Source organism: Hemitrygon akajei, chromosome 10 (assembly GCF_048418815.1).
Source record: "Hemitrygon akajei chromosome 10, sHemAka1.3, whole genome shotgun sequence".
In the NCBI taxonomy this organism is placed as follows: domain Eukaryota; kingdom Metazoa; phylum Chordata; class Chondrichthyes; order Myliobatiformes; family Dasyatidae; genus Hemitrygon; species Hemitrygon akajei.
In genome coordinates, this window is record NC_133133.1 from 145,536,693 (window position 1) to 145,550,538 (window position 13,846).

A 13,846-nucleotide genomic window follows, 5' to 3' on the forward strand; every position below is an offset into this window, starting at 1 on the left:
TGTTATTACAGGAAAGGTACTAGCATGGATAGAAGAGTGATTGACTACCAGGAGTCAAAGGGGGCCTCTTCTGGTTGGCTGCCGGTGACTAGTGGCATGCCGCAGGCATCAGTGTTGGCACTACTGCTTTTCATGTTATATGTCAATTATTTGGACGAGCAAATTCATGTCTTTGTGGCTAAGTTTACTGATGAAATGAAGATAGGTGGAGGAGCAGGTAGTGTTGAGGAAGCAAGGTGTCCGCAGAAGGACTTCAAAGGCTCAGAGGTTCATTTATTATCAAAGTATACAACTCTGAAATTCTTCTTCTCCAGATAGTCACACAACCAAGAAAAGAACGGCAGCATGATCATCAACTCCCAAATCCCCCCTCCGCACACACAAAAAAGAGAAAAACCTGGCGAAAAACACAGAATATAAAAAAAACTAAGGCTGAAAAAAAAGTCCATTGTTCAAGTCCATATCCAAAATGCAGTAATAGCCTCCAGCTACAGTGGTAGGCTCTTCCCTCTCCAGCAGCAGGGCAATCCCACCAGCGATCTAAAGGCAGACAGCGGCCGCCCACCTTCTGCATTTGTCTTGATGTTTTCATCTTCCTCATCACTTTAATTGGTGAACGGAAGCTTTAATCAGGAAAACAGAGTTGAACATTGGCTTGCACCCCACCCTGACACCTTTGCACAAGGTTCACACACACTGCCTCTGTCTTCCTGAATCCTGTGTCTAGAGCACAGAAATATCCAAACGATCTCCCAGCTGCAGATCACAGGCTCCCACAGTCCCAGAATCACATTCAAGATGAAAAACAAACATGAAAGAAGTGAAATATGGTCTATTCAGAAGAGTGTTGTACACAGGCGCCATCTCGACCGGAATGTCTTTATCCAATTGGGTGAATGGGCAAAGAAATGACAGGTGGAATAGACTAAAGGGAAGTGCATGGTCATGTACTTTGGCAGAAAGAATAAATGTGTGGACTATTTTCTAAATGGGGAGAAAATTCAAAAATCAGAGGTGCAGAGGGACTTGGAAGTCCTCGTGCAGGTTAACTTTCAGGTTGAGTATGTGGTAAGGAAGGCAAATGCAATGCTAGCAATCAATTCAAGGAGACTACAGTACAAAAGCAAGGATAAAATGCTGAGGTTTATATAGCATTGGTCAAAATGCACTTGGGAGTACTGTAAACAGTTTTGGACTCCTGCTCTAAGAAAAAATGTGCTGGTATTGGAGAGGATCCAGAGGAGGTTTAAGAGAATGATGCCAGGAATAAAAGAGTTAACATATTAGGAGCATTTGATAGTTCGGGGCCTGTACTCACTGGAGTTTAGAAGAATGAAGGGGAAATCTCATTGCAAACTGTTGAATATTAAAGTGGATATAGAGAGAATGTTTCCAATATTGGGGGAAGTCTAGGACCATAGGGCTCAGCATCAGAATTGAATTTAGAAGAGATGACGAAAAATCTATTTAGCCAGAGGGTGATGTATCTATGGAAATCACTGCCACAGGTGACTGTACAGGCCAGACCTTTGGGTATATTTAAGACGGGAGTTGACAGATTCTTGATAAGTCAGGAGGTCAAAGGCTACGGGGAGAAGGCAGAAGAATGTGGTTGAGAGGGATAATAAATCAGCCATGATGGAATGACAGAGCATACCCGATGGGCTGAATGGCCTAATTCTGCTCCCATGTCATGAGGTCTAATTACACTTATAATGTTACTTGTAGAGTGTTTTTAATAAAATCCGTAAAGTCCTTTAAAAAGTTAAGTCGTAATTGCGTGTTTGTAACTAATAACTAATGACGGCAGTACTGTACTTTATATCAAGCCAAGTTTCGTCATTGAACCACAATTCTAAGCCTACAAAAGATATCTTTAAAATGGGCGGTGAAATTATGTTTATATGCTCCGTTAAAATTATTCCTAATCTCTCAGCTACATTTCAGATGAGACTTGGGTCGATCTGTTGATCTAATGGTGCAGCGACCTCACGGATTCAGAAAGCCAGTTTCATCTTGACCTCGATGCTGCTGTGGAGGGTTTGCATGTTATCACCATGACTAACTGGGTTACCTCCCATATCCCGAAGGCGGGCGAGTTGGTAGGTTAATCAGCCACATTGTGTTCTAGTGAGCGATGAGAATCCAAGAATTTTTTTAATGATTGATTTATGATGGTCTGGGTCGCCGAAGGGCCCGTTTCTGTTGTGTATCTTTCCATAACGACACGAATCCCAAATGTAACAACCTTTCAGGACTCTATGGCATTTTCAGCCAACACAGGCTTCAAACTGCAGTTAGAATGTACATGGGATGAGCAAAACTACACAAGGCACATTTAAACCACCGCAGCACTCACCTGCCCAAAACATAAAGTTGGACTGCAATGACCCGGCTGAACATCGGTTTCAGCCATCCTCACACTTTTAAACCCGGGAACTTAACACATAATGTCACTCAATTTAACCGCCAAACCATTAAATTAAATCGCGCAGCCTCTCGCAATGGGCGTCGGGAGGGAGGATAAGGCATCGCAAAGGACGCTGGACGGAAGGGCAGCACGGAGAAAGAATTTGGCACCGCAAAGAACGCTGGACAGAGGGGCAGGGTGGAGAAGGAATTTAGCACCACGGAGGACGCCGGGTAGGAGGTCGACTGACCCTTGGGAGTGGGGACAATAGTGGAGAAGAGGAGCGAAGTCCGCGAAGCAGGCTGGGAAAGTCAGCAGGAAAAAAAAATCGACGTGGTGCCTGGAGAAGGGTTTACGTCAGGAGAAGCGCCTCTGTAAAACTGCTGTTTTAAAGAAGGAGGAGAGGGACAGGGGTAGAAGGAGTCCGAATTATCTTAAGTAGTGTCGGTTTCACGCTTTGCTGTCTCGTGGAGATTGTGTTAACGACAGGTGAGTATGTGCCGAGGAGAAGAGCCGCGGGCGTCGCGCTTAACTGTCACCGAGGTAGAGAAGCGGGGAAGGTGGAGGGTCGGTATCTGCGGTTTAATGCCTCAGTCAGAGGAGGGATTCGGAGCTTTGGCTCGAAGTGGGGGTGTTTTGACCTGTCAACGGTTTTCTCATCGATGTGGACGCTACCTGTATGCCCTTCTGGTAGTCATATGAGGGAAGTTTTATCGTGTTTAATGGAAAGAGGAGCCCTAGTACGTTTTTTTCCCCTATTGAGAAATGTTAGTGTTACACTTTTGGATTCCCGCTCCCCTCTCCCGTTTGCTTCTGCTGGGAAAATCTCATTATTATAGGAATTTTCTTTAAAAATCCATCCAAGGATGGAGATTGTGCAGTGGTGACCCAACAGATTTATGATTGAGCTAGTGAGGTGATGTCATAAACCACAAGAGTGAAGACGAAGTGATTTGAATGAGTCCCGTAACAAAAAAAAATCAAATAAAAAATTTTAAACGTCCCCGGGTATGTTATATACAAAAAAGATAATCCCACCAAAGAAAGGTGTTCTAAAGACTGAGTAGATATAGCTTTTACGAAATGCCTTAAATATGAAAGGGAAGCCAGAAAGGAGGTCAGATTTCAAGAGGATATTTCATTTTCTAGTTGAAAGGGAGTTGACAATTGTTCAAATTGGCTGGATAGTGTTAGAGGTTCATAAGTGATGATAATGTTGTTAATAGCCAAAATGCCAGAACTGGAGGAGTGCAGATGCCTTGGCAAAGTTGGAGCCGAAGGAGATGTTAGAGGGGCAAGGGTGCACCCATATTTGATTTTAAAAATGATTTAGATTTTGTGTGCCTATTTTAATAAACTACCCAATTAAATATGAATTGGAGGAATGTTTGGATATGTTTTTGAGTCTGTGATTAGAACTAGTGTGGCTGGTCAGACTTGTATCAGAATAGTGAACTTTAAAGTGAGCAAAAGTATGAATGAAGGTTTCAGCGGTAGATCAGGTGAAATGGACAAGATTGTCAGGGATGAAGAGAGAATTTTTAACTTGTAAAGATGAAAATTGACATTGCTAAAGCACGATCTAAGGTTAGATAGTGAAAACCTAGATAATTGATTAAATATAATTGCATGTTACTGCGTGAAGTGTAATCGATAAATTGTTGGACAAAAAGTGCTTGGAAATAGGTGGAGATCTAATGGACAAATGGATTTTTATATGCCAGGTGTCATTTTGCTAAATGCAGTTAAGACTGGAAGGATTTTGCTGATTCCTGCTTCCTATTTCTTATAAGAATGTTAATGGAAGAGTGACATTCACTTTTTGCTGGACAATATTTTTCCAAAATTTCCCCAACATAGTGTACTCAACACTTTTGGTGATGAAGAGGGCTTCTTTGTCTCCCTCTTAATTTTGATGTAGATTTTATGTTATTTCAAGTTCACAAGGTATACTTCAGTAAAATAGCAGTTGTGTGTGTTAAAGATGTGCAGTTTTTCAGTATTCACACAAGTAATTTCTGTTGTAGTGGTATTATTGATGGATATATTAGGCACATAATAGCTTTGATGTCATTTTTAAATATTACAGGGAATCTGTTCTGAAGTAATATAGATATTGTAATCTTGTGCAGTTTACAATTGGCAATTTATTAATACAACCTGAACAATATTAACTGCATTCTAATTAAAAAAAAATACATGAATCCTCATGTCCAAAATGCTGGAGGAACTCAGCTGGCCAGGCAGCATCTACAGAAAAGATTGCAGTTGACATTTCGGCTGAGACCTTTTATCAGGACTGGAGAGAGAAAAAAAAGAGGAGTCAATAAGAAGCTGGGAGGGGAGGAAGTAACACAAGACTGACTTATCTTTTTCTCCTGTCCTGATGAAGAGTCTTGGCCTGAAGTGTTGTCTGTTCTCTTCCTTTTATAGATGCTGCCTGACCTGCTGAGTTCCTCCAGAATTTTGTATGCGTTGCTTAGATTTCTGGCATCTGCGGATTTTCTCTTGTTTGTAATCTTCATGTTCCTTGGCTTTTATTCCATGTCCACCTACAGACTGACAGTTTGGTAATGTTAGTGAAGATTGGGTAATTTGGGTAATATATTGTGATGTTTTCCTTTTTATTGTTTAAGGTACTGACACTTGCTCTTGAATTTGCATGAATTATTTATAGATTTCCATACAGTTGGTAAACTCATGACCAGTGGTTGACAAATATTTACTTCTGCGTCATAGCAACTATTTCTTTTAAATAAATGAATTTTAACTTTTTAGTCAAAGTTCACCAAATGCATGGACCTATCTTGACTAGAAACTGCTGAGTGATACTTAAGAGAGAAAGATTATGAAGTGGCTAATGTAAAATCATGAATAGTTGGTTAAGAAATGAAAATAATCGATATAAATTGGGACATTTGTGAATGTTCTTCAGTTCTTTCTTTTCTAATTCTTTCATCTCAATTCCACTCATTTTGAAGTGCAATTCTATGTCTACATGTTACATTGGTGCCTTAAGTGCTTAAGTGATGGTCATTTATCTGTAACTGTTGAAGTGGTTAATTACAGGAGATTACTACTGAGCCGATTCCTGGAGCTCTTTGTCTATAGATCTACTTCCAGCAGCAATTACTGCATATAGGAAACCTAGCCTATTTTCCACTTCTTCATATAGGGCATTGTAAATCTTATGTAATACCTTGCATAATGCTTCAATTCAGGAAATATTTGTGGAAAAGTTGCTGAATATTTCTAGCTCAAGTATTCATAGGATAAGTTTGCTAAGCCTGATGCACTTCTTAAAATAAAAGATAGCTTGAAGTTGAATTGAGCAGTTTATTCTAAATATATTGTAACACACATCTGCTGGAGATTCTTCATGAGTTTTGGAACATGTGGAGGACAACAAAGAGGTGATGACGGGAGGAGTAAGAGTGGCTATGAGATTGCTTCTAGTCAGTAGAATGGGCCATGTTCAAGGACTTCTCAAAGGAACTGATTGTATGTCACTACTGTCACAGACTTTATAAAGACACTTCTGGATGAGTGTGTCCCTACAAAATTATTCAGTCTTTCCCAACCAGAAGATCTGGATGTGAACCAAGAGATATGCAATCTGCTGAGGGCGAGATTGGTGGCGTTTAGGTCTGACAACCTAGTAAAGTGCAAGAAGTCCAGCTATGACATTCAGAAAGCCATCTCTCATGTGAAGTGGCAGTTACAGACCAAACTTGAAATACAGAAGGATGCTTGACAGTTGTGCCAGGGCTTGAATGCTGTTACCTTCTACAAATCAAAATCAAGCAATATAAATAACACAGGGTTCTGCTCCCAGATGAGCTCAGTGCCTTTTATGCTCCCTTTGACCAACAGAGCATGGAGGCACTTTCACAAAGTCCCACATGCCCTGATGACCCAGTGATTTCCATCTGAGGCTGACGTGAGGGCATCCTTCCGGAGGGTGAACCCACAGAAAGCATCTGGCCCAGATGGTGTACTTGGCTGAGAACTGAAAACGTGCTAATGAACTGACTGGTGTGTTTTCAGACATTTTATCCACTTGCTTTGGCAGTCTGAGGTGCACACCTATTTGAAGTAGGCTTCAATATTCCAAGAAGAACTTGGTAATCTTCCTCAACAACTATCATTCAGTAACACTTAACATCCACTCTGATAAAGTGCTTTGAGGGGTTGGTCATTAACCATATCTGTTCCTCCCAGAGGAGTGACTTGGATCCACTTCAATTTACCTACTGCCACAACTGGTCAACAGTAGATGCCAATTATGTTCTTCAGTCAGCTCTTGAACATTTGGACAATGAAGATGCCTACATCAGCATGTTCTTCTCATTCAGTATAGGTGCTGAGTTCCCTGCTCTACTTGCTTTATAATTGTGTGGCTAAGAATAGCTTCAATGCCATATTTAAGTTCGCTGATGACACCACCTCCTCAAAGGACCTGGATGAATACCGTTATCATTGACTTTATCAAAACACATGTGGATGAATGTATCCCTACAAAATCATTCAGTGTTTCCCAACCAGAAGCCCTGGATGAATTGAGATCCTCAGTCAGCTGAGGGCGAGATTGGTGGTATTCAGGACTGGCAACCAGGAAAATATAAGAAGTCCAGATATGACTTCCAGAAAAGGAATCTCGCATGTGAAGTTGTAATCTAGGCTAAACTAGAATCAAAAGTGGCGACAAATCAGCTTATGGGGGGAGATGGGAAATCTGGTTGAATGTTGCCACAACATCAGCCTCTCAATGTCAGAAAAACCAAAGAGCTGATTGTTTACTACAGGAGGAAACAACCAGAAATCAATGAGCCAGTTCTCATTAGGGGATTGGAGATGGAGAGGGTTAGTAAATTTAATTTTTTTGGCATTATCATATCAGAGGTTCTGTCGTGGGATCAGCACGTAAGTGCCATTATGAAGAAGGTGCTACTTTCTTAGAAGTTTGTGCTTCTATAGATGCAGAGTGAAGAGTATCCTGACTGTTTGCGTGACAGCTTGATATGGAAACACCAATATTCAAGAAAGGAAAAGTTTTACAAAAAGTGGTGGATGTTGCCTAGTCCATCACAGACGAAGCCCTCCCCACACTTGAGCACATCTACAAGGAGTGTTGCATCTATCTTCAAAGACTGTCGCCATCCAGGCCATGCTTTTTTCTTGCTACAATCATCAGGCAGGAAGTACAGGAGCCTTGGGTCCTGCACCACCAGATTCAGGGACACTTACTACCCTACAACCATGAGGCTCCTAAACCAGTACTCAGATCAACTCTGAATTGATTCCACAAACTATGGACTTTCTTTCAGAACTTTGTAACTTGTGTTCTCAGAATTATTTATTATTATTTTCCAATTTGCACAAGTTGTCTTTTGCAGATTTGTTTTTGGTCAGTCTTTGTTAATGTATAGTTTTACATTCATTCTGTTGTATTTCTTTATTATCCTGTAAATTCTGGCAAGAAAATTAATCTCAAGGCTATATATGTGTCATTACATACTTTGATTTAAGAAAAAAATTACTTTGAACTTTGAATAATTGTTGAGGTTACAGGTTAAAATCTTTCAAGGGACTCGTAGAGATGCTGCTTGTCCTGCTGAGTTTCTCCAGTAAAGTGTTGCTCCGTATGCCAACATCTTCAGTCTCATGTCTTGAATATGTTGTAAATCACTAAAATCTTATAGAGCTTTCCATGTAAATGCAATTTCAATTGTGTGATTATGACTTTAGAACTTGGAGATGGAGGATGGTGGGGGGAAATGGGGCAAAAGAAATTGAAAGATAACCTGGTTCACCTCTGTCTGCCTTCAGTCCTGTTTCTATTTAAACTGCTATGATAGTACAACTAAAAGGAGTATGAAAAGTTTGTATCTCAAGATAATGACAATTGTATATATCCACTTTCTAACTTGTTACTTCTAAATGCATCCCTTGAAGACAACTTGATAATTTTTTAATAAAAGAACTGCATTCTTCAGTTATGAAGCTTTCATTTCAATATAAATTTAAAATGCATATAGCAGGTCAGGCCACATCTGTGGGAATAGCCACTGTTAATATTTAAGGTTGAAGATCCTTTATCAGGACTGTTATTATAATGGATCTGAATCTGACATATCAATCACCATCCAGTAGTATTTGCATCTCCCATAATGAAGTGCTTTGAGAGATTGGTTATGACTAGAATTGACACCAGCCTGAGCGAGGACCTGCATCCACTACAGCAGGCTTTAGAGCACTGAGGCAGACACAAGATAAGCCACAGGTTATTCTTTAGCGATTTTAGTTCTACTTTAAATATTATTATTCCCTCAGTGCTAAGAACTGGGTCTATGTACCTCCTTTTGTTACTGGATCCTAAGCTTCTTTCTGAGAGACCACAACTATTGCATGTCAGTGATAACATCTTGCTGATCTCAATGATGCGTGCTTAGCCCACTGCTCTGCTCTCTCTACACTCATGACTGGCTAAGTGTAGCTCAAACACCATCTATAAATTTCCCATTTGTATCACTATTGCTGGTAGAATCCCAGATGGCTAGTTGAATGGTATCACAACAAGAACAGTCTTTTACTTCATGGGCTGATTCGAAACTACAAAAATGGTTGCAGTGTCATGACTTCCGGTTCCTCCTTGAACTTACTTCCCTCTTCCGGATTCATGAGTTCATTTTTTTTTTAACCTTGTGTGTTAATTGTAATAAATATTGGCAATATGGATAAGATTATTAATTTTGTTTCTTGGAATACTAATGGTTTAAATTATCTGATCAAACAGAAAAAAAATATTCAAAGTATTCCACAGAATGAATGCTAATATTATCTTTGTACAAGAGACTCGTGAGGAAGGTGGATAGTCAACGTTTTTTTAGGTTTTGGAAGGGCCAACAGTATCACTCGAATTCCCAAGCCAAAGTAAGAGGCGTTTCCATTTTTATAGATTCTTCAACCTCCTTTATACACTATGAAACAATTTCAGACCCACAAGGTAGATTTTGGCTTATTACTGGTCTACTTTTTAATCAAAAAGTTGTTTTAGTTAATGTTTATGCTCCAAACACTGATTGTCCTGAATTTTTTAAGTGTCTATTTACATCCTTTCCTAATTTGAATCAGTACATGCTGATAATGGGTGGGGATTTTAACTGTTGTTTAAACCCTTCGATGGATAGATCTAAGCCCACCCAAGCTCTTCCGAATAAATTGGCCTCTCTTATTAATTCCTTTATGATTGATTCTGGAATTTCCGAAATTTGGCATTTTTTACACCTCAATGACAGAGTTTTCATACTTTTCTCATGTTTATCATAATTATTCAAGAATTGATTACTTTTTTATTGATCACCATTTACTTACAGTTGTTATTGATTGTAAATATGACTCCATTACCATTTCTGACCATGCACCTTTGAAGCTATCTATTAAGACAATGGACTCATCTACTAATGCTAAATCTTGGAGGTTCAACTCTATTTTATTGCAGGACTTAGACTTTCTTAATTTTATTAAATATTCAAATTGACTTGTTTTTCTCAACAAATTCTACAGCAGAGATCTCTAGTGGAATTTTATGGGACACTTTTAAAGCATTTATTCGTGGACAGACTATTTCATACTCTGCTGGAGTTAGGAAACGAACTAATTCTAAAATATTAACATTGGTTGATAAAATCAAAGCAATTGATAAGATTTATTCAGTGACCCCCAGCAAAGAACTTTATAAAGAAAGAGTTGAACTTCAAATGGAGCATAGTTTGTTATTATCCTCTTCGATTGAAAATCAGTTAATTAAATCTAGAACCCAGTTTTATGTACATGGAGATAAGTCTGGCAAATTATTGGCTATTTAATTGAAAACTGCTTCGGTTAAATGACAAATTACTAGGATTCGTAAACGAGATGGCACTCTGACGATCGACCATAAAGAGATAAATAAAGCCTTTCAAGATTTTTATAATTCTTTATATCAATCAGAATTTGTTGAGGATTCTTCTATAATAGATGAATTTTTAAGAAAATTGAATATCCCAAAATTAACTACAGAGGATAGTGTATTCCTAGATGCACCTATTACGGAAACTGAAATAAAAGAGGCTACTTTTTCAATGAATTCCGGTAAAGCTCCTGGTCCGGATGGTTATACTGTAGAATTTTTTAAATCCTTTTCCTCTATACTCTCTCCTTGGCTTTGTAAAATTTTTAAAGATGCGTTAACTATAGATAAATTGCCACAATCTTTTTATGAAGCCTCTATTTCTTTAATTCTTAAAAAAGATAAAGACCCCACTGAATGTGCATCCTATCGGCCTATATCCTTGCTGAATACGGATTTTTAAGATTTTTAGTAAAATTTTGGCCACTAGATTAGAAAATATATTACCTCGAATTATTTCTGAAGATCAGACTGGATTTATTAAAAACCGCTGCTCATCTTTTAACATTAGAAAATTAATATTATTTATACTTCTTCACCCAAAATACCAGAATGTGTCATTTCCTTAGACGCTGAAAAAGCATTTGATAGAGTTGAATGGCCATATTTATTTAATACATTGCAGCATTTTAATTTTAGTTTGAAATTTATATCATGGATTAAATTAATATACTATAAACCCTGGCTTCGGTCTTTACCAATAATCAAAGATCTCCTTTTTTTCAGTTATTCCGTGGTACAAGGCAAGGCTGTCCTTTAAGTCCTTTACTATTTGACATTGTTTTGGAACCTTTAGCTATAGCCATTCGTGAATCACCTAATATTTTGGGTATTACTCGTGGGGAAGGGATGTATTAGTTATCATTATATGCTGATGATTTGTTACTATACATATCCGACCCCGAGAGATCTATTCCTGCTATTTCGTCTTTGCTTGCTCAGTTTAGTAACTTTTCTGGTTACAAATTGAATTTTAATAAGAGCGAATTATTTCCGTTAAATATGCAAGTTCTAATTTATAAACATTTACCATTTAAAGTTGTCACAGATTATTTTACTTATTTGGGTATTAAAATTACCAAAACACATAAAGGTTTATTTAAAGTTAATTTTTTACCTTTTTACCAAATTAAGCAACTTGTTACCAGGTGGTCTCCATTATCTTTGTCATTGGTTGGTCGAATTAATGCTATTAAGATGATGGTATTACCCAAATTCTTATATTTATTTCAAGCATTACCAATTTTTATTCCTAAATCTTTTTTTGATATTATTGACTCCAAAATATCTTCCTATCTGTGGCAGAGTAAAAATCCTAGACTAAGCAAAAAATATTTACAGAAGCCTAAGAAGGAGGGTGGTTTGGCTTTGCCAAACCTGAGATTTTACTATTGGGCAGTTAATATACGATATTTAATATTTTGGACACAAGAATCGACTATAGCAGCTTGCCCACAATGGATAAATTTAGAATGTAAGTCTGTACAAGACTTTTCATTGTTTTCAATTTTAGGATTTTCACTTTTTCTTTATCTAAATTGAATAAACAAATAACTAATCCTATAGTTAAACATACATTGTGAATATGGTTTCAATTTTGTAAATTTTTTGGCTTGAATAAGTTTATCTTATCAAGCCCTATAATATCTAACTTTCTTTTTCGGCCCTCTTTTATGGATCAAGCCTTTGTTTTATGTAAAACAAAAGGTATAACATGTTTTTGTGATCTATTTTTAGATAATAGTTTTATGTCCTTTGAACAGCTATCTAATAAATATAATTTACCTAAAACTCATTTTTTTTAGATATTTGTAAGTTAGAAATTTTTTGAATAATGAGTTAGTCTTTTCCGAAATTATGTCCATCGGACATTACGGAAATTTTTTTAGCTCTGAATCCTTGTCAGAAGGGTTTAGTAGCCATCATTTATAATATGATCATGAAAATACAGCCAGAAGTATCAGAAAAAAATTAAGAAGGAACGGGAAAAAGAACTTCATTGTCTTATACCCACTGAGCAGTGGGAGAAAATTTTACAATTAGTCAATTCTTCTTCTATTTGTGCTAAACATGCCCTGATACAATTTAAGGTTGTACATAGAGCTCATATGTCTAAGGATAAACTTGCTCGATTTTATTCTTATGTTAATCCAACCTGTGACAGATGTCATTCTGAAGTTGCTTCATTGACCCACATGTTTTGGTCTTGGCCTTGTTTGCAAAATTACTGGAAAGATATTTTCGGTATTATTTCAACAGTTCTGAATATCAATTTCCAACCGCATCCTATTACTGCAATTTTCGGTTTACCAATGGCGGATAATAGTCGTTTATCCCCCTCAGCTCGACGGATGATTGCATTTGTTACATTAATGGCTAGAAGAACTATCCTATTGAACTGGAAAGAAATTAATCCTCCAACTATATTTCAGTGGTTTTCTCAAACTATCTCTTGTTTGAGCTTAGAAAAAATTAGAAGTGTTGTCTTTGATCCTTCAGTTAAATTTGAAGAAACTTGGAGACCATTTATTCAACATTTTCATATGAGTTAAATTGTCTTTTCCTAAACCTCACTTTTATTATCCTTAATTATTTGGATGGAGGTATGAAGTTATTGGCACTACTGTATATATTTGACATAATGCAATGGCCCATGTTGGTTAGTTTTTTCCCCTCTTTTTTTTTTTTACTACTTTTGTTCGTAATTACCATGAGTTTGGGAGGTTATTATATATTAATTATCTATTTGAATGTTTATTTAAACTATTAACTATGTACTCTCAAACTCTTTGTATTCATGTTTCATTTATGTTTGTTTAAAAATTATTAAAAAGATTTAAAAAGAAAGAAAAGAAAGAACAATCAGCATCAGTAAGACCTAGGAATTGATTGTGGACTTTAAGAAGGGGTTGTCAGAAGAATACACAGCAGTCCTTGTTGAGTCAGCAGTGGAAAGGGTGAGCATTTTCAAGTTCCTGGGTGTCAACATCTCAGGATCTGTGCTGGGCCCCATATATGCAATCACAAAGAAGGTTCTGATTCATTAAAATTTGAGGAGATTTGATATGTCACCAAAGACTCCTGCGAATTTCTACAGTTGTATGGTGGGGAGCATTTTGACTGGTATGACAGCCTGGTATAGAGACACCAATGCACAGGATTGCAAGAGACTGCAGAGTGATGTAGGCAGCTCTTTCATGAGCACAACCCTTCCTACCGTCAAGGGCTGGTGCCTCAGGAATGTGGTGTCTCATTATTAATGAACATCACCATCTGGGATATGCACTCTTCTCATGACTACCATCAGGGAGGAAGTAGGAGAGCCTGAAGAGCCACACTGAAAGTTTTAGGAATAGCTTCTTCTCCTCTGCCATCTGATTTCAGAATGATCCATGAATGTTACCTTGTTACTCTTTTTTTTGCACCACTTATTTTTCTAGTTTATGGACTTCTGTCTTTACAGCATACTGCTGCGTAAAACAATG

General features: G+C 37.7%; 2 protein-coding genes across 6 annotated transcripts in view; one reads left to right on the forward strand and one right to left on the reverse strand.

The window, feature by feature from the left end:
• Window positions 1-2,507, reverse strand: part of rad52 (RAD52 homolog, DNA repair protein) — a 38,322-nt gene extending 35,815 nt beyond the window's left edge. For both annotated transcript variants that reach the window (XM_073059260.1, XM_073059259.1), the window contains exon 1: window positions 2,360-2,507. In XM_073059260.1, the coding sequence (XP_072915361.1) occupies window positions 2,360-2,416 (57 nt within the window). In that variant the 5' untranslated portion in view covers window positions 2,417-2,507. The remainder of the gene's footprint in view (window positions 1-2,359) is intronic.
• A 141-nt stretch (window positions 2,508-2,648) lies between these two features.
• The window catches only part of LOC140734775 (ELKS/Rab6-interacting/CAST family member 1-like), a 766,434-nt gene continuing 755,236 nt past the window's right edge, over window positions 2,649-13,846 (forward strand). For 2 of the 4 annotated variants that reach the window (XM_073059261.1, XM_073059262.1), the window contains exon 1: window positions 2,649-2,899. The gene's annotated coding sequence lies outside the window, so the exon portion shown is untranslated. The remainder of the gene's footprint in view (window positions 2,900-13,846) is intronic. The other 2 variants (XM_073059263.1, XM_073059264.1) reach the window with 2 other exon arrangements.